This window comes from Triturus cristatus, chromosome 6 (assembly GCF_964204655.1).
Source record: "Triturus cristatus chromosome 6, aTriCri1.1, whole genome shotgun sequence".
In the NCBI taxonomy this organism is placed as follows: Eukaryota; Metazoa; Chordata; class Amphibia; order Caudata; family Salamandridae; genus Triturus; species Triturus cristatus.
In genome coordinates this window covers 584,026,577-584,048,153 of record NC_140589.1, presented here as the reverse complement: position 1 = coordinate 584,048,153, position 21,577 = coordinate 584,026,577, and the positions used below count along the sequence as shown (strand labels likewise).

The 21,577-nt window shown below is 47.0% G+C and overlaps 1 protein-coding gene across 3 annotated transcripts in view; it reads right to left on the bottom strand.

Moving 5' to 3' along the window:
- The window catches only part of DOP1A (DOP1 leucine zipper like protein A), a 1,047,530-nt gene that overhangs the window by 671,301 nt on the left and 354,652 nt on the right, over window positions 1-21,577 (bottom strand). For 2 of the 3 annotated variants that reach the window (XR_014963003.1, XM_085611022.1), the window contains exons 12-13: window positions 3,995-4,109; window positions 71-100 (exon numbers count right to left, since the gene is read on the bottom strand). Coding sequence is in view for 2 of the 3 variants with exons in the window: in XM_085611022.1 (XP_085467148.1) it covers window positions 71-100; window positions 3,995-4,109 (145 nt within the window). In the remaining variant the exon portion in view is untranslated. The remainder of the gene's footprint in view (window positions 1-70; window positions 101-3,994; window positions 4,110-21,577) is intronic. The other variant, XM_085611023.1, reaches the window with a different exon arrangement.

Sequence of the window (21,577 nt, the reverse complement as noted above, 5' to 3'; positions counted from 1 at the left end):
AATCACAATACAATCAGAAAATATTTATTAACAGCTGGTTAAAAAAATGGAAAAGAGGCAGGCGCCATACCTGACAGATAACTCTCATACTTCTAGTAGGCTTTGAAATGAGAAAGTAAAGAATTGAGCAGAGAAGAACAATAAAGCAGAACAGTCTGGCATCTTAATTAGATTAGTTAAAACAGATGTTATTCGAAACAAACGATTAATTAGAAATGCAAGCAATGCCTAGTGCTTTTCACAGCAAAAAGCTACTATGATAAACTAGAGAAGGAAAAAAAAGATATCAAACACACCAATATAGGAATTATGAGATAAAAGAGAAAGCAGTGTTTAAAAAACCTAAAGGGTTGCCACAATTCATGAAAACTAATAATTGCACCCTACAAATGTTATTTTTAGGGAAATGGCTTTACACATAAAGACTGTAAATACATAACGGTTACAAAATGTGTGCTAGATAGAAGCAATTGATTGTTGCATCTTTGGTTAACAGTAGGGTATTTCCTAATACACTGCACCCCCGCTGAAATGGTATTTAGCACCACTTTTATGTTTTTTTACAACCGTTATGAAGGTAGAGGTATTATGTACCACAGTAAAAGGCAAGCTGAGGCAAGAAGAAAATTAACAGACCAATTATATAATGTAATGCCTTTACTAACCGAATCTCAGGAACAGAGAGAAGAAGGAAGATTGTTTAGCTCACCTCTCTTTTTCCTAATCAGTGTTGTCTGGCCCTTCCTCCACGTCATCTTGCAGTCAATTGGGCTGCAAGGGAGGCACAGGGTATCACTACACTACTATCTTCCACCTCACTTCAAAGGCCTGCTAACACCACATTTCCTCCTACTATGATGCCCTCTAAATACATTCCCAGCTCTGCAGTCTAATAAACAGTATTCCTCCTAGCTATTCCCGTGGGAGGGTCAGCAGTGGGGTGGAAGTGAGACAAGACCACATATTGCAGGAAAAGGAAGGAAGCCTTTCGGGTGAAAACATGAAGACTTTTTTTTTTAGGACCCTCACACTAAAATTAAAATTCCACAATTATGAGTTGAAAACTATAATTAGCTTGTTTTTCTGGATTGCCATGTTTTAGGCAATAAGAATTGTGGATTATTTCAAGAACAACCATTTAATCCTATCTTGTGTATTTGGGTACATTTGTATAATGAGCTTCCTACAAGCAACACAAATTGTGTAAAATTGATTTACAAAATTTTTACAGGATGCAAAACCTTACCATATACACCAGTGCATTTGCAATATTAATCATCTTTCAATGTACATCCTAACACACCTAATAGGATTCTCATACATTTGAGCAATTTTAAGGCAAAATATTGAATTTGTGTGCTATAAAGGTAATATAAGGTCCTAATCTAACTAAGGAATCACAGTACAACTGAAAACAATGAATGTGATATACTTATTAATATTATACATTTTTGCATTATTAGAACCATGGCACTAGATAATCTACTCTTAAGAAAACACCAAGGTGGTTTATGAAAGAAAATGCCAGTAAGTGTCCAATTTTCCTCACTGAACTCTGTGTGTGCACTTTTAAACTGCCATGTGGACCTGGCAAGTTAAACTACTTGCCAGGCCCAAATGTTCCTTTTTATTACATGCAAGTCACCCCTTAGGTAGGCCCTGGACAGCCCATGGGCAGAGTGCAGTGTATTTATCAATTAGGACATGCACTTTTAAGTTTTACAGGTCCTGGTCATGAAATGCTCCTAAATTTGTGTTTCACTACTGCAAGGCTCCCCATAGGATAACACTGGTATCGCCTTATTACATCTTATAAGTGTAATTTCCAATTGTGAAGAGATGGGACCCCTAAATTTGGAGTCTCTGGAACCACAATCTAAAAACCCGACTTATGGTAAAGTTGGCTTTTAAATTGCAATTCTGAAAATACCACTTTTAGAAAGTTGGCATTTCCTTACTGTCACCATTTGGTGCCTTCTGCCCATCTTTAGAATGCACATTTGAGGTGGGTGACATCTAGCTTTGTGCATTCCCTCTAGACAGCCTCACATAAAGGAAGGGTAGGCGTGGCTGAGTGGCCATCTGCATGCTGCTGGGCATCCTGAGCAAGATGGGAAGAAAGAGATGACATACCCAAAAAGGCGGTGTCCTGTCCCCACACAAATGGTTGCATACCACCCTGTAGTGATTCTGGAGCAAGGGTAGAAAAGAAAGGATCTCTATGCACTTCATAGCATCTCTCTGAAGTCTCTCAAACTTCAAAGGCCTAACTGGGTATAAGTACTGCACCGCTGACATCACCAAAACACTTCTGGAACTGAGGACATTCTACCAGGACGAAGGGCGGGTGTTGTGCTTGAGGGACTGACACTTTGCTGAACTGCTTTGCTGTTCTGACCTGCTGCCTCTTGCCTGTGAGTGAGAAGGACTGTATCTGCATCTCTACACCCCAGAACCAAAGTATCTCCAATGGCTTGTTGGCTTTCCTCCTGTTTTCTGAGGTCTCAGGGATATTAAAAACGTCTTTCTTCATCCTGAAACCGACACCTGGACACTGTCTGCTGTGAGTCCTGCTCTGCCAAGTGGTGTCAATCCATTCCTGGGCCCTTGGAAGTGAGTACTAAGTGCTGCAACTAAGAAAATTCACGAATTGATGATGTGCCGATTCAAAACCAGCGCATTTTCCCCCAACACCGTTGAATTGCCACTGCTGCACGAACTGATGACACCACATCTCTGACTGCGTGATGCTTCGCCCCCCGTTTCCGACATATCTCCGACTTTGCGTAGCTCAGTGCCAATGCATTGCTTTGTGCAGCTCGCATCGCCTACAGCACAGCGGTTCAACGACGAACTATAGCCCCGATGTTCATCACATCTTGACTCTCAGCACATCTTCGACTGTGTGCACCTCAGAACCGACGCATCGATTACATCGGGGTGATCGACAGCGATGCAACATCTCTTTTGCTCCACACATCGCTCTCGATGTTTACGCATCCAAGGCACCAGTGGGCAAGGGTGGTTCCTGTATCTGACCCGCGCTCCATCGCGGTCATCCTGAACTTTTGGATATGAACCGCTCAAGTGCAGTAAGATAGCCCCGGTTGGCGCGATCTGTTACTAAGCACTACAAAAACATTTATACTTTAAAAATTCATATCTTGACTTCTACTTATTGGATTTTTGTCGTTTTGGTCTCGTTTTACTCATAAAAATATAAGTTGTTTTCTAAACAGGAGTGGAGTTTTTTTGTGGTGCTTTCACTGTTACTGTTTGAAATGTTGCACAAATACTTTACACATTGCCTGATAAGTTAAGCCTGACGGCTCTGTGCTAACCTACAAGAGGGTGAGCAGAAGTTAAAGTGTGTTACTGATTTTGTGTTACTGACTTACCCTGACTAGAATTTTGCTTCCTGCTTGGACAGGGTACATACCTTCGCCAACCAAAAACCCAATTTCTAACAATTTCTGTTTTCAAATTGTCAATCAATAAAAAGGTGAACATTTACAATTGTGGCAGAGTTCCTCTTTTAGGAGACAAATTATTTTTAAAATAATATGGAATTTTATCTTCACATTTGCTCAGTTTAAATTCCTATCTTAAACCAGCGTGAAACAGCGTTGTGCAAGAAAAACACACAATTGCATTTTTTGCTTCTGCTCTGTGAAGCTACCAGCCCTCCTTTGTATTTCCTAATCTGTGGGTGCTGGCTATATTTCAGTGTCTGTCGTTGACCACTGCTCGAGCACAGCTGTGAGTCTGCTCAGTGTGTTGCTTTTTATTTAGGAGTGTGCAGGATACACATGAAACTTTCACACTGAAGGCAATGAATGTCTATTTTCTTCTTTCAATCAGGCACATTTAACTCAAGAATAAATTACTCCTTGGTGGTGGGTTAAGGACACATCAGAAAAAAATATAATTTTGTAACTCAAACCCTTGTTTTCTTGGCGACACACTGCCAATCAGAAAATAAACCAGTTCTCACCAATGATACAATATCCAACAAAAAATCCACCAGTGAGCAGAAGGTGGTTAGGGGAATCTCTGTGTGTTTCTGCACATCTCCAGGTCTTGTCTGCATCCTAGAATGAAGTGTCCTCCTAAAGAATGAAAAACACAAACATAAGTAATGACCAACAGCTGTAAATCCAACCAATGGAAGCAAATATGCGGGTAGACAGCAGAACGTGGCAATTTGAATGTAAAGTGAATATCTGAAAAACTACATTTTTATAATAATCATATAATAATCAAGTTTTGCATGCACTTTTTGATGGTTGGTATGTTGTGTGTAGCTATCCATTTGTAAAGAGGCTTCATTCTTGAATCAGAGGTAGAAAGGTTCACATATCCAGGGTTTGAAACTTAACAGTGAAAATCACAATTAAATTATTCATAGATTGTCTTCAGTCTTGTTACACTCATGGTGGCAAGACCATTTTGTTGAGAATTTTGCCATCAATTAATATGCCAATTTAAGACTACTTTGTGCTTACTAGGGTAAGAAGGTATTTAGAAAAAGCAGACAAGTCACAAGAAAGAATACTGTTGTCATAAAATATATATTGCAAGACACTTCCTTAACTCAGCATGGTTGTAAACAACTGTGTAATGTTGTCTATACTACTTTAAATTCGATGGACTCTTCACACCAAGGTTCAGTAGAATCCTGGTGTGAGGGATGCGCAGTGGGTGGCAGGCAGCGGAGGAGAGTCACCTCCGAATCTAACAGTGGCTTGTTGGAGTTGTATCTTCGTTGAAATGAACAAGTGGCTTGTCAGCACAACTTCAGGTTTCGCGTGTGATTTCTACAAACTGTTGATAAAGGCTCGAGTGTTCCGCAGCACTATTTGTTCCATGGAATGTTATTCTGACCTACATCTATATTTTAAAACCTTTAAACTAGATAATTTTGAGAATGAAGGGGGCATCCCACATAGTTAACAGTTAATTCTACTCTCCACAAATTACAACTTGTGGGTAGCCCGGTTCCCCACCTTTAACTTGGGTCTTAAACGCAGTACAACAGTCTATATACCTCACAGGCAGATAGGAATGAACATACGGGGCACTCCATCCATCTCATCTGGAACTACTAATTAGACTAAGGTTTATATACAAATGTAACGAGCACAGTGAAGTGACCACAGGACAACATCTGTCCAGCTTTCACTTTTTTTTTTTCATAGATATGTTTATTGAGTTTTGTATACAGCTTACAATCTGAGGCAGTACCATTGCATCGTCCCTCGCAGGGGAACAGAAAGCTTCAGTAGGCCTATAACAGCAGCACAGGGTGCCTTGCTCAATATAAACCAGCTCCTTTCCTTATCGAGTGTCACGAGAGGTGGAAACAGTTTCTAAACGTAATGGAGCATGAAATGAGTCCTTTCTGGGGCAAGATGAGAGCAGGCGGTACTACAGAAAGCGCAACTGCCTTCTGCGATGATAGCATCCCCAAGCCGTCCAATTGGAATGTGGTACAAAAAGGAAACTTCGATCATGAACGAACTTATCCCAAACGTGAGATAACAAAAAAAAAAGGACAAAGTAACCCCCCCTAAAACCCTCCCCCCACCCTACCTGTGGTGGTGGCAACACTCATACCATAGAGGAGGCATATGACCCCGGGACTCCAATCAAAATTGAAAGAGATGAAGGGCGCTTAAGGTGGAAGGACACACAGCCGATGGGAGGCCTCTTGAAATGAAGGATACTAGGGGTCCCCATTTATATTCAAAATTCTTATAATTATCCCTAAAAATGTCAGCCATACGTTCTAGGTTCAGCAGCTTCCATAAGCGAGAGTGCCAGAGGGAAATAGACGGAGCCTCCCTCCTCTTCCAGGCAGCCGCCAAAGTAATCTTAGCTGCTCCAATGCAAAGCCACATGATCACTTTATCAGCTCGAGTCTGGTGCTCTACGGAGGAGTCACACAAGCCCAAAAGAACACTCGCCATGGTAGTGGGGATGGGATAACCCAGCATGTCTTTTATGTGTGCCAGAATTTCTACCCATAAGGGGCGGATAGTCGGGCAATCCCACCAAATGTGTTGGAAGTCCCCGAGTAGTCCGCACCCTCTCCAACATCTATCGCAGGTGGCGGGGAAGATCTGCCGAAGATTGGAAGGATGCAGATACCAGTCCATCATGAAGAGTGGTTGAAACGCGCAATATCAGTCCATAAGTGCGTCCATTCCTCGTCAGAAATAGGACGGTGAATCAAGTCTTCCCACATGGACATGTATCGGGGGCGTGGGGATAGGGCGGTTTTAAGCAGAAAGTTATCCAAAAAAGAAATCGCCCCCTTCATAGAAGCAATCTTGGTGAGGAAGATCTCAAATTTTGTCAGAGGTCGGGTGGCTGCCTCTCTGACCTGGGGAATAAGGGCCCAATGCATCAATTGAGTATAATGGTACCTTTCTGTGTCCTCCAGCCCATAAACCCGTTTAAAGTTATCAAAGGTGAGAGGGTCGAAGTTATGGAATAAGTGTGTCAGAGCTAAGCAACCCCCTTGTCGCCATGCATCAAATGGTCCCTCATGCAGGGCCGGGGGAAATGCTGGATTGAAGTGGATCGGAGTAAACGGAGAGGGGAACGAAGTCCACCGTTCGTCGCCTGCGACTGAGTCCCACACTCTGAGGGTAGTGCATGTGGGAATGTTAATATAGGTATTCTGCGGTCTGTCCTTACGCGGGCGCCAAACCAAGTCTCAAATAGTCCTCCCCGTCACACTCCGATCCATATGTAGCCAATGTTTCTCGGAGGCCTGTTGTGACCATTCAACCAAGACTCTCAACTGCGCCGCTTTGTAATATAAAAGATAGTCCGGGATTCCAACACCCCCATCTGTGCGAGAGCGGCGCAGAAGTGAGTATGCAAAGCGAGCGCGCCCCCCTGCCAGATAAAGCGTAAGATCATGGTTTTCACTCTCCGAAAGAAGTCACCCTCCAATTCTATAGGTAAGGCCTGAAATAGATAGAAGAGTTTGGGCAAAAGGGTCATTTTCACGGCATGAATGCGACCTAACCATGACAGGAAGAGCAGTTTCCATTTTGTGAGTTCCGTTTGAATGCGTGCAAGGGCGGGGGGAAATTGGCAGAGTATAGCCCCTCAATTCTCGACGTTAGTTGAACCCCCAGAAATTGGATGGAAGAGGTAGCCCACGGAAGCGGAGTAAGAGACTGGAGTCTTAGGACTTCGTTAGGCTGAAGGGTAAGATTGAGTATATATGATTTGCCTACATTTATTTTAAACCCTGACACCAGTTCAAAACGTTCAAGCTCCGACTGTAAGTGCGGAAGGGACGTGGAAGGCTCAGACAAGGACATAAGTACATCGTCTGCGAACAAGAATATTTTATGGGATTCCCCCGTGAATGGTAATCCCTGAATATCAGGGTTAGTCCTAATCGCTAGGGCTAGTGGTTCTATGCTGAGAGCAAAAAGTAAAGGAGAAAGGGGACACCCCTGACGAGGGCCTCTAGAGTGGCGGAAAAAGGATGATTGTATCCCGTTGATCACCACCCTGGAGCTAGGATGACAGTAGTTAGCTCTAATCATATTTAGGAATTGAGGCGAAAATCCGAATGCTGTGAGTGTGTGGAATAAAAATACCCAATCAACCCGGTCGAAGGCCTTTTTGGCATCTAAATCTACCAAGACCGTTGGGATTCGGCGGCTGTTGGCCTTTTTTATCAAATATATGATTCTGCGTGTATTGTCGTGTGTTTGACGCCCTTTAATAAATCCTGACCGGTCCGGGAGGATGAGGACTGGCATGAGAATGTTTAGGCATTGGGCAATAATTGAAGAATACAGTTTAGCGTCAAGATTCAATAGGGTAATCGGCCTGTAAGAGGAGCAGCACTGGGGATCTTTCCCTGGCTTGGGTATCACCAATATCACAGCTTCGGACATGGTGCCGTCTTATAAAAAAGCGTGGTGTAGCCATCCGGCCCGGGAGCTTTATGAGACTTCAGCCCTTTAATGGCCATGGTGACGTCCTCCATTGTAATAGGAGCGGTAAGCAATGCAGTCCATGCATCGGACACCTGGGGCAGGGGCAGTGCTCGAAGGTACTCCTGCTGGGCTTTCGAATCTAAGGTTTCCCCAGTGTATAAGTTCCCATAAAAGGAGCCAAAGATCTCAGCTTTGTCCTCGTTCCTATGTTTAAGTTCCCCCGAGGGACCCCGAATACCGCTGATGTATTCTCTCTCTCTTTTATCTTTTAATTGTCTGGCAAGATGTTTACCAATTTTATTGCCCTGGGTGTATGAAAGGTGTCGTAGCTTGAGAAGCGTGAACTCCGCCCTATTATTGTAAACAGCACTGAGTTTACCTCGGAGCACCGTGACTCTGCGTAGCGTTTGCCTGGTGGGGTTCGCTTTATGACTGCGTTCAAGAGAAGTCAATTCGGTTTCTAATAGCTCTCTCTCACTAGTGCGCTGTCTATTCAATGCCGCATTGAGGGCAATGCATTTCCCCCGGAGAACGGCTTTCAGCGCATCCCAGGTGATAAATTCCGAGGTGTCGTCAGGCTTATTGGTAGCGAGGAATTCAGAAATAGTTTTTCTTAATTTAGTACAGGATTCCCTGTCGCGAACCAGCGACGGAGGAAAGTACCACCTGGGGGTAGGCCAAGCGTTCCCAAACCCACTGAGACAAAGAGAGTAGACTATGATCGGATACCGAAAGAGGGAAGATCTTGGCGTCCCGCAGAACTCCTTGGGGAGACCGACTAATAAAGACGTAATCTATCCGGCAGTATGTATGATGGACGTGCGAGTAGAATGTATAATCACGGGTCTGCGGGAAAAGAGTGTGCCATGCGTCCAAAAGGCCCAAGTCATGTATGCGCTGTTGTGTCTCCGCCGAAAAGGAGCCCATGTCCGAATGCTGTGTGGATGTACTGTCCAATTCATTCTTCCAAATCAGATTAAAATCGCCCATAAGGATCAACGGACCTTCACCAAAGTCTACTAACTCCCTCAAGAAAGTGTGTAGGAAAACCGACTGTCCAGTGTTGGGAGCATATAGCGCCGCCAGTGTGCAGACCTTCCCTCTCAAGCGCCCCTTGACCATAACCCAACGGCCATCTTTGTCACTCTGAACCCCCAGAGGTTGAAATTGTATGGAGGAGCGAAACATAATAGCCACACACCCTATGTTTCGTATGGGCCTATGATCTGTAAATTACTGGAAAATGTTTGTGGCGGAGACGTGAGTCTTCGGTCCTGCTAAGTGCGTCTCTTGTAAAGCACTATGTCAAGGTGATGTCAGTAATGTATTTCCAGACTTTGCGGCGTTTTTGAGGGGAATTAAGACCTTTCACATTCACATTATATCACAGAAAGAAGACTACATCTCTTCACAAACACTGAGGGACCCAGCTTGCTACCGCTCTCAATCTGTCCCCTTGTGATAGTGCAAGACCCAAGCATGCCAGCCGTGCATCCCAGAAAATAGAGGACCCCCCCAGGGCACTTGTTAAAAAGCCGCCACCACAACCCTCCCTGTCCCACCCAAAACCCCCCAAACAAATGTGAACAAATAGAAACAAATATATAATAGGAACATTACTTTTGGTCCCCCTGCGGGACCGAAGAGGCCCCCTAGACACCATGGGAGACAGCAGGTCCAAGGACCCCGTCCACGCCTGTCCCAAGAGAAAATTCAACCAGAAGCATATTTGTGCGGCGCAGGAGAAATAAAACACATGACTGGTGAAATACATCTAGAAGATATCTACCATGGCAAATACAAGAATTAGCAACTATGTGGATCACAACCTATATCGAAAAGCAGGAGTATCTTCGACTGTTAGGCCCACCGTGCTATTAAACAAAAGGAAGCAACATCAGGCTCACTTATAAATTCTGCCAAGTTCGTGCGCTGTCCTCCTCCATGGAAAATGTCCAGTGCCGCCAGAATGTGGGCAGCAGCGAAGGCTCAGAAGTGGAGCACACCCGGCACTCCGGGAGATGCCAGCCCCCGCTGCGGATCATCGAAGGCTTCCAGAGGTGGCAACCAGTATGTCGTGCAAGCAGGAAGCCGATATCCCCGGCCCCTGGCGCACCCAAACAGCAATCATCGCCGATCCCTGCGCGACCTAGCAGACCACGCTGAAATTAGCGGAGCTCCCCGGGCAGATTCACCAGCTTTACCTTGGGAGGGGGCAACCTCCTCAGCGGAAATGCCCAGGAGATCCAAGCCTTCCTGTAGGTTGGTAATGTGGTGGCGTTTGTTCTGGAATTCAAAGCTGAGCCCAAAGGGATATGTCCACCTATACCTGATCTTGTCATCGCGCAACTTAGAAGTTACGGGTCGGAGTAATTGTCTCCGTGCCAAAGTAGACAGAGCGACATCTTGATAAATGGTGCAGGAATGACCTTGAAATGCGACGGAATCTTTCGCCCTGGCTGCCTGGAGGACTGTCTCTTTGACTTTATAAGAGTGGAATTTGGCCAGGATGTTGCGCGGCCGTTTCTTCTCTCCATGTTGTAGGGCCCCCACTCGATGGACGTGGTCCAATTTTATTTTAAGAGTTTGTGGTGCTAGAATTTCCGAAAAGAGACCTACCACGAAAGCCACCAGATCAGGCCCCTCTGTGCCCTCCTCCAGGTATCTAATTCGTATGTCCTCCCTCCGTGCTCTGTTCTCAAGGTCCTCCGCCTTAAGTTGCGACTGAAGAAGCTGATCTTTAAGAAATCGGACATCATCCTGAAGCTCGGTAGAGAGTTGCTCCTGTGCCTGGTGGTGTGTCTCGAGGTCAAGGACTCTGATGCCTACGGAGTCCACATCTTTTTGTAAGGAGGACAGGCGCTCCGTCAAGTCCGATCACAGTTGGGCCATGGAGGATTGGATGTCCTGGCTGATGTCACTGTGCAATTCAGATTTGAACAAGGCTAAGAGGTCCGCCTTCGCAAGTGCCATCGCCGCAGAGCTTGCGTCTCCCCGCAGCGCAGATCGTTTTTCCACAGACGAGAACAAATCGGAGACCTTATGTGGTGTCTTGCTCGCTGTCTTCTAAGGCGGCATATGGCTGGAACCTTCAGAGTTGGGCAAGCGATTCCAGAATGTAGTATGTAAGATCCCAGCCGTGAAGCATCATGTAGTAGTGCCAGAATTGGGGACCTCCGAGTTGTAAGAGTCCGCACCTTGGAGCCCACAGATGATGCCGCCCAGGGACCCAGCCAGTCAGTCAGTACCCCGGTGCACAAGGGAGACCACCGGTGTTACGTGAAGGCATGGTGCTGAAGTGAGTGGCGAGACCTGGGATAAGGAAGGGAGCCCTGAGACAATGCTCCCGCAGCCAGATGGAGCCAGAATGGAGGCACTACAACGGGGGGAGCGAAATGCCATCCTGCGGCAGGGAGGGTTGCCCGTGCGTAACTCGCAGGTAATGGAGAACTGGCGCTGAAGAGTCCTCACCCAGGGGGAGATGTGCAGGCCTGACAATAGCTGGCATCAGCGAGCAGCTGCCCCTCAAGTCCACCGTGTGTTTGCTTAAATGTGCCAGCCTCACGTCAGCCAATGTAGGGGAGGCTCTGGCTGCAGAGCTTGGGGAGTCCTCTGGGCAGCGCCGAGCGTTGAGCTGTGAGCGCGAAAAAGCACCGTCATTCATCGGGGAGCAGCCGCCATGTTAACGTCAGGCACATTCAATACTGAGCCGGTTGCGGGAACTGATTACGCTGCCGCTGGTGCACCCGGGCCATCCGCCACAGTAAGCAGCATTTCGAGCTCCGCAGTAGAGCTGTAGGGACCTCACCTCCGATGCACAGACGGAAAGGACTCCCGTCGTCGCAGAAATTGCGCTGCCATCTTGACTGGCAGAGCCTTCCCACACCAAGGCGCCGAAATCCAACACAGCAGTTCTCGCTGCGATCAGCGCAGATGAGTAGTCATCGCCAATGCCTCACAGCTTCATGCGTCCGTAGATGCTATTTGCGGTGTTTCTTCGCTGGCGCAGCCACTTCTTTCCTCGCCAGGACAGCGTGCGGACCGGGAGCCGAGACAGGCTACGTCTATCCGGCCATCTTGCCCGGCCACGCACCCCCAGCTTTCACTTTTTAATTTTATTTATTAGAACCATACTAGTGACTGTCACAAATGAGAGCCGTATGCATTAGGACGAAGGAGGCACACCTGCTCTAATATTATAAAATCTCTCTGTGACATTGAATACTGCTTCCCACCTTATCTTTCTGGATAGACTTTGTGAGGCTGGTGTAGGAGGCAATGCCCTACTTTGGCTACCATCATTTGTCACAAACCATATGCAAGCAGTCACCATGCTATTTTCTCAAATTAAGTCCAAAGCCTAATATGCAGAGTGTCTCCGGGGTCTGCCCAGAGAGTGCAGCCTTGTTTAATTTCTATATAGTTCCATTGATCAACTTAATATATTTTTTTCGTATTCGTTTTTTTCCTATACAGATGATATCCAGCTCATACTACATATGCATAGCAACAGAGAATTCTTTTAATCTCAGTTTAGAGAATGTGTATGTGCTACTGCGAGTTGAATAGATGTCAATTCTCAGTGAGTTAATTTCTCCATGACTGAAGTAGTGGTATTCGGCAGAACAAAAGGGGTCAGAGATGTGGGCTAAGAGTAGTGAGGAAAAATATGCCTAATCTTTCATCAAACTTCAGGAAAACTGTGATCCAAACCCTCATACTGTTGAGGCTGGGCTACTGTAATTACATCTTCCTGGGACTTTGTCAATGTCTTATTACATCTTTTGCAGATCATTCAAAGTACTGCAACTTGGTTGGCTCCTTGACTGAACAGATAATCTCATAATTCACATCACCTGAAGACTGCTGTGTGGCTTCCCATTCTGAAACATCTTGATTAAATCTTTGTGCATCTGTCATTAAGGGATTCACAACACCACCCTTACAGTACTCCCAGATTCCTTTCTCACGCATGCCTCGCAATCTGTTCGGAATTCCTAAGACATGTAGAGTAATTTTGGGAGATAGAGCCTCTGCAGTTGTCACAGCCAAGGCTTGTCGTGCTTTTCCACTGCCGCTAAGCACAACCCCACACATACTGTATTTTCACAAGCTTTTAAAAAGTCATGTGTTTATCATATAAATAACTCTGATTGATGCAAGTTCTGTTTTGGGCAATAGATCACCCGGATCCTGAGTATTAGTGTACTTTAAAAAAAAATTATATCAATCAATCAACTCTCTACCTAGATTTGGAAAAGCAAGCACTGGGTCAGGTAGTTCCACCAAGTCTCCATAACCAATACAAAAAACATAAGTATAAAAAAATAATTCAACAAGAAGTCTCTTCTAAAAAAAATACTGGAATGAGAATGTTCCATGCATGGTGTACAGTCGTGTTCCCTGCCTTTAGTGCTCAACTGCGTATATCTGGTATCCTGATTTTTAGGTCTCGCCTACGCAGCGCATGTGTAGGAAAAAGACCTTTAGCAATCGAGTCTGTTTTGAGGCCAAAAACGTGCACGCGCTGCATTGCTTTCAATGGCAACGAGTGCACGTTTGGCGATTCCCTTGCAGGAGCGAGCAGCGGCGCCATATGTTAGCAATTATCGCGCCCTGCTGCTCGCTCCCGCATGGGAATCCGGCGCAGACCCACTCCTCTCTCCCCTCCTCCTAATGCCGCGCGAGGCGCACGCGCTTGTGTTTTTTTTATTGGTACAACAAGCAGCCCTGTAAATCATACGCAAGTCTTTAATTCATAGCAGTTCAACCCGAGTACATTTTTTCATACAATAACTCCTGATTTCCTGCAGTGTGGAAATTGCTATATGGCTTTATCTTGCAGGTGAAATTAAATCATGCAGGCGATACAATACCCGTGTGCCTCAGTTTCAGCAGAAGTTGTGATCACCAACCCTGCTAAGCATAGTTAAGATATGTCTAGTATTGTTTAATGTTTTGAGCAGTATGGTGGAACAGAATAAGATCCTCCTTTAAATAGTGCTCGGCGTGACCATTTTTAGCACTGCGTCATGTTTTTTTTTCTGGTGGAATAATGTGTCAAGTGACGGGGCTGTTGGGACAGCACGCATCAAGAAGTGTGAACATAGTTAGCACTTTCTTAGGTGTGAATTTTTTTCAGTTTCTAGCATCTTGACATTACACCACTAATAAAATAGTGTGTCCTTCCTATGGTCTTGTTTTTAGAAGTATCACACACGTTTGAGGCGTTTAATTTGCAGTTCCCGAAATGAGTATGAGCAGCATTTGGAATGAAAATATAAAAATGCAGGTACTCTATCCTAGAATACCTGTTTGGTTCTGAGAAGTGCTGATCTGTTTAAAAGTAGTGCAGGACTTCGAGTACTCTACCTTACAAATTAAAGTAATCGGGTCCTTGCTGCCTGTGAACTTCCCATTTAAAGGACTGATTGAGAGTTCAGTCTTGTTTCATGAAATTCGATTCCCAGGCCAGCTGGAATGTTTTTTTTTAAAACTTGTATGCGGAGCCACTAAGCTAACAAAATGTAACTCATTCCGCAACTCTGTGGGCACCGTTCAACTGTGTGTAAGAAAAAAGTTGGTTAAAGGACTTCGATAATACATTTGATTTAATTAAGATGAAAATGCAGTATATTTTTTTAATCCACATTATGATCGTGTTTGCGTAAATTAATAGTAGAATATGCATAGCCAGTTCTTCAGTGGATATTATGTCATCCAAAGGTTTTTTTTATAAGAAAGTTAATTGTTGCACCCTTTGAATAATGTATGAGTAAAGAGTAACTGTATCGTTTCGTAAATGAGGCTACTATAAAACAGTAATTAACAGTTCCTTGTCTTTTTATTTTACTTCAAATACAATATTGATCAGTAAATCACACACTGATGACATATTACTATTTTTTTATTATAGGGGCTGTATCAAGGACTCCGTGCTTTGTTTCGTTTACAAAAAACAAAAACTGCTCTGATGGGGCCACAGGCAAGTTTGGAAGGTGGGAGGTTGGGGACCCACTGAGCAGGGAGGGAGGAGTTGGTAGGGGGATTAGTTTATTGGGGAAGGTATGTTTTACTCAATGTCAATCTTGTTCTTCGGCATAGTGGAATTACTCTGATGGGACACGGTGGGACATGGTTTATCCGAGAAGGTGGAGACCCCATGCAACTGATGGGTGAGCAGGCACAGGTTAAGATATGGACGTGGAACGTGAATGGGCTGGGGAACAAAATTAAGCGAACACTGGTGCTGCAGTACCCAGAGCGGCATTCCTCAGATGTGGTTCTCCTTCAGGAGACGCACCTGCGTGGCAATAGATGTAAGGCCCTCGACCGTTTTGGATACAGGACGGTGGCTCATTCGGGTTTCACATCCGGTTCTAGGGGAGTGGGAATTTTGATTCATAACACCCTGCCTATAGTAATCTCGGGTACATGGACAGATGACTCTGGATGCATGGTTGCAGTGGAGGGTAGGTGGGAGGGGCGGGCAATAGTTTTGGGCTCCTGTTACATCCCGCCCGGTTTACATTCCATGACTTTTGCGAGACTGGGATCCTTCCTGGCAGTTCTCCTGCTGTTATGGATGCTGATTGGGTGAGGGGTGGGAAAACAGGGGGGGGAAGGTGGCTTACGAGGCTTTGTTGAGGCCCTGGGACTTGGGGAAATGTGGCGCACGCATTACCCCTCTCACAGACACTACACGTTCTACTCGGCCAGGCATGGTTCCTTTTCCAGGTTGGACCATCTATTCACGCATATTGACCAGCTGGGCGACTTTGCGGAACCCCGCATACTGGCTCTGGGAATCTCGGACCACTCTCCGGTTGGCGTTCTTCTCAGGGGCTCGGTGATCGCTAAGGCATCTTTTCCAAGGATTGACCCGTGGCGCCTTAGGGACGAAACCATTAGTGACAAACTCCGGGAGGGTTACCAACTATATTTCGAGGAAAATCGGGCCTCAGTTGAGTCCCATTTAACGTTATGGTAAGCTTATAAGACGGTTCTTAGAGGACAGGCCCAAGCATTGATTGGCGCTCAGAAGAAAGAGGAGTCCATACAAATTAGATAGTTAGAAAATGAGATAGTGATTCTTGTGCGCGACGCTGGTGCGGCGCCCTCAGCCGATCACTGTCATGCGCTGGTCCTAAAACAAAAGGAACTCCGAGTGCTGGCGGAGAACGAGGCGCGAGCTTATTGCCTCGCTACGCAACATCGAATATATGATGTGGGTGATAAAAGGCTGAAGCCACTGGCATGGCATCAACGCCGAGACAGGGAGCGCTCCTGGGTGGCCGAGGTACGGGATAGTGAGGGGTCATTGGCCTCCAACGGCACAGATATAGCAGAAGCATTCACATCGTACTTTGAAAGAGTCTACACTCTGGTATGCACCAGGTGGAACAAGATTGCGCGGAGTTTCTGCAGGACTTCGCGCTACCCACACTGTCCCAGGAGCAAAGAGACCGGCTAGAGGCTGAATTCACTGGGACGGAGATTGGTGAAGCCCTCAACTCTCTTCAGTCTGGGAAGGCGCAGGGACCGAATGGGCTCCCAGTAGAACTATACAAGCGGCAGGCGAATATTATCATCGACCCCCTCCTCCAGATATATTCAGATAAAGTTTTTAAAAAACTTTATTGGTGAGTGCGGTGTCCATCCGCGCTCTGCATTTAGGTCCCGCCGGGTTTGGCCCTGAGGCAGGAAGAGTCAGTCTTGGGGCTGGCACCATCCGTCAGATCCAGGATAAAGGTGTGCTTTGTTTCGCTTTTTTTTTTCCTTCATTCATGGACACCGCCCTCTGTTTGTTTGATGAGTTTTATTTTTTTTTACTTTGAAACTGAGTGCAGCACCCGCTTCAAGGACACCGTGCTCAGTGCAAGCTAAAAAAAAAAAAGAGAAACCAAGCGCGGTGTCCTTGAAGCAGCAACACGCTCAGTTTTAAACTTAAACAAGCATATGCAATAGCTCTCACATTTACACGAGTTTAAGCTATTGGCATTGTAAATGACTGTGAAGTACCCGTCTGCACCAGACCATTACGACCCCCTCCGGGCCTGAACCCCCTCCAACGAACTCCCTTCCGGACTCTGCCCTACGGAACAGTGTCTACAACGCCCATGACAACGGCGACCCCGCCCCTCTCTCTGTTACAGGAACATACCCCGAGAGACAGCAGACCGGAAGGACTACCCCTCGACCCCGGCAGCCCCTCCTCCCTGCCGGAAACCCGCTCTATAAAAGACGGAAGAGGAGAACCAGCGGTGGTCGGAACATCGTGGCAGGAGGTATCGACTCGAGACATGGAGAAGGAAGAAGAAGAAGGCGGAGAACCCGAAGAGTGGTCCGAAGACTGGTGGAGTCCTACGGAGGTAGCTGAAGAGCGGCCGTAACTCGGAGGAGAGTTACGGCGGAGCGCGTGAGTACCTGTTTCCCTTCTTTCAGCGCTAGGCGTTCTGTGTATAAGACGTCAACCCCAGTGTAAATATTCCGTCTACTCAAGACAACCCGAGTCACCGAACCACCTGTGTAGATATTATATAGCACAGCATCCTGTAAATACCACCCTCACGACCCCCATTCCGAACACCTCTGTGCTTTCTACCCCACCTCCGACCCTCTCTTCCTTTTTTCCCTCACGACCTTTTTCTCTCCCATCTCACCCCTGGTTATGGTTACGGCATAGAATAGCGAGTCTCAGCAGGACTAACGGCTCCCTTTTCCTTTCTCTTACTGCCCTCCGAGGAAACGCCTGGGACTTACCGAGCTTCGTCGTCCCCCTCTGAAGTGACGTACCTGAAGTATCAACATCGACAACCAAGGAGGAAGACCGTGAACCAACACCTTGCTCTTTTCGTTCCTGCTGGAGAACTTTTTCTTGTTGTTGTGGACTCTGCATTCACCCCTTTCAACTGCCTTGTGTGCAATAAAGCTCACCATTGCCCACTATATCCGGCCTCCTTACCTGCTTTTCCAGCCCGCCGACCGCCCACGATCACATTTGGTGTCAGAAGTGGGATCTCCTGGAGGTATGGAGGCCGTAATGAAGAGGATGGCTGACTCCCAAGAGCAGCTCGGACAGCTAATGGAGCGGTTCTTGAAAACCGCCGAAACCGACCGAGGTCAACTCCACGACGTTTTGAAAGGACAGGGGGATACCCACGAACAAGCTATTGGGAAACTTACAACCGTTCTGGAACACCAAAGACCAACCACCTCCCTCCCCTCTGTGGTTCTCCAAAAATATGTGCCGGGAGATGACCCCGATTTTTTCTTTACAAATTTCGAACGCCTAGCCCAGACAGCTGCCTGGCCGAATGATCGCTGGGGCCACTACCTGGGTCCCTTGTTGACTGGTGAATTACAGGCCGCGTACCAGCAGGCCAACATCCAGGGTACCGCGCCATATCCTGACATCAAGAAATGCATTCTCGAAAGACTGGGCATCGACGACGAAACGTATCGAATAAAATTACGACAGATAAAGGAAGGACCCCAGGAATCCCCCAGAGCCCTGTCGTTTCGAATCAAAGACCTAACCCACCGGTGGCTGAAACCCGACACCGCCACCAAAGAAGAAATCCTTGAGAAGATATGTCTGGAACAGTTCCTAATCTCGCTGCACCCCGGTACGCAAAAGTGGGTAAGACAACACGTCCGTCTTACCTTGGACACAGCGGTGGAAATAGCGAGTGCCTACAGCCGTGCTCAGGAGCTACAAAGAGGCAAGGAGGAACATCCCCCTAAACAGCACCCTTCAACCGGACCCAGAGCTCATCGTCCGCCTCTTCCCCGAAAACCAGAGCCTGTACTTCCGTTTCCTGTCCCCCTGATGCCGCGACCCCTCAACCCAGGACCCCAATGTTACAATTGTGGGGGTTTTGGACATATCGCCCGAGTCTGCCCACACAAAGACGAGCCGATGGAGGTTGGTCTTGCCCGTAACTATGTGTGTTCCGTTCCGGGTAGTAAGCCACCTCCGTTCCATTGCCCAGTGACCATTGAAGGAAGACAGCTCATGGCTCTAGCAGATACAGGGTGTCCACAAAGCGTTATTAAACCTCAGGTTTTGCCACAGCCTGTTACTTCCCCCTCCGGTACAGTTGCCATTCAATGTGTGCACGGCGACACGAAAACGTATCCTACCACCCAAGTGACTGTTCAACACTCAAACGATTCCGGTACCCCTCTCACAGTGGGTCTGATACCAGCCCTCCCGGAACAGGCCATATTGGGGAGCGACTATTCGGGCCTACCAGGACTTCTACGAGACACTACTGATTCCTTATCCCAATGGTGGGAAGAAGCCCCTTTTCCCCAGGGACCGTCCTCCCCTATGATGAAACCCAAAATCCCGAAAACCAAAACCCAAAAGAAAAAGGATAAAAGAGAGCACGCCGGGGTTTTTCCTGTAGTCTCGGAGGAACACCCATGGCAGACCGACAGGGAATTCAGGGCCGCACAACTAGAAGACCCTAACCTCCAGGAAGCCTGGACAAAAGCGTTGGACCACGAGGATCCTCTGATCGTAGGTCCTTACTTCTATAAGAAGCAGGGGTTGTTGTACCGTAAGGGGGGAACCCAACAAAAGTCCCAACTCCTAATCCCTGGCCCTTTCCAGGGAAAAGTCCTGTTTCTGGCACATAGCCACCTTCTAGGTGGTCATTTTGGTGAGGAGAAAACCAGCCACGCTATCCTAGAAAGATTTTATTGGCCGGGGGTGCACCAACACATAAAAAGATACTGTAGGGAGTGCCCGATATGCCAAAAGAATAGCCGGTATAGGCCGCCTAGGGTACCCCTACGCCCTCTTCCCATTATCGATGTCCCCTTCAGTAGAGTAGGGATGGACATTATAGGACCCCTATTGCCTTCCCGCAGTGGCTGTAGGTACGCACTGGTGATCGTGGACTACGCCACGCGGTTTCCTGAAGCCCTACCTCTACGTCAGCCGACAACCCAAAACGTTGCCAAAGCACTCATTACTGTGTTCTCGAGGGTGGGATTTCCTCGGGAAATCTTAACAGATCAGGGCACCCCTTTTGTTTCGCGTCTTCTGAAACAAGTCTGCTCCCAACTAGGGATTAAACAGCTCAGGACCTCAGCATACCATCCCCAAACAGACGGGCTCGTGGAGAGATACAACGCCACGCTAAAACAAACCCTAAAGAAACTGCTGGGACTAGAGGCAAAACGTTGGGAGGACATGTTACCCCTTGCCTTGTTCGCTATTCGCTGTAAAACCCAGAGCAGTACTGGTTATTCCCCCTATGAATTACTGTATGGTCGACCCCCTCGTACTCTGCTGGAGATGGCCCAAGAAGCTTGGGAGGCAGAACCCGACCGTACTAGACCCCTCCCTGAATACATGGAAAACCTTAAAACCCACTTGTCTATGATGAGGGACATCGTACACAACAATCTGGAGAACGCTCAAAGAAAACAGAAAGAACAGTACGATAAAGTCGCAAAACCCAGGGTCTTCTCGGTGGGAGATCAAGTTCTGTTAATGATGCCGTCCTCTGATCAAAAACTCCTAGGACAGTGGCAGGGCCCATATACTGTTCTTCGACAGGTAACTCCCGTCACCTATGAGTTGGACCTCGACCCCACACGCGGTACCACTCAGATATATCATGTAAACCTTCTGAAAAAATGGGAAGGCCCTCACCCCGTCCTCTCCACCACAGCGGCTCAAGCTCCCATCTCTTTTTCCCCCTGCATAGACCCTGGACTAACACCACAGCAGAGTCACGAGCTTACAACTAAGCTATACCCCTTACACATGGTGTTCTCCTCCTCACCCGGACACACTACTGTTACAGAACACAGTATACAAACGACACCGGGGAAAGTAGTAAGGCAACGACCATACCGAGTCCCTGAAGCCCGCAGGGCGGTTATACAGAAAGAGGTAGAACAAATGTTGGAAATGGGGATCATAGAACCCTCGGTGAGTGACTGGAACTCCCCAATAGTCCTGGTACCCAAACCGGATGGGTCTGTCCGGTTCTGTATCGACTTCCGTGAAGTTAACAAAATATCCTCCTTTGATACATATCCATTGCCTCGCGTCGATGAGATGGTCGAACGCATAGGGAAGGCCCAGTACATTTCCACGTTGGATCTCTGTAAGGGTTACTGGCAGATACCCCTCAGAGAAGAAGATAGAAAGAAAACGGCGTTTTCTACCCCTGAGGGGCTGTACCAATTTCTCGTTCTTCCATTTGGCCTTCATGGGGCCCCGGCCACCTTCCAAAGAGCCATGAACCATGTATTGCGACCCCACACTATGTATGCGGGCGCCTATCTCGATGATATTGTTATCTTTAGTGATAGCTGGACACAACACCTAGAACACCTACACAAGGTCATCACTTCCCTAGGCTCCTACGGGTTCACTATCAACCCTGCCAAAACCACCCTAGCAGCACAAACGGTGAAGTATTTGGGATACCTCCTAGGTGAGGGCCTGATACGACCACAAGAAAGTAAAACTGACGCTATCCGTTCCCTCCCCTTCCCTCAAACCAGAAAGGACCTGCGGGCATTCCTAGGTCTTCTGGGATACTATCGTAGGTTTGTACCTAACTTTTCCCAAAGAGCAG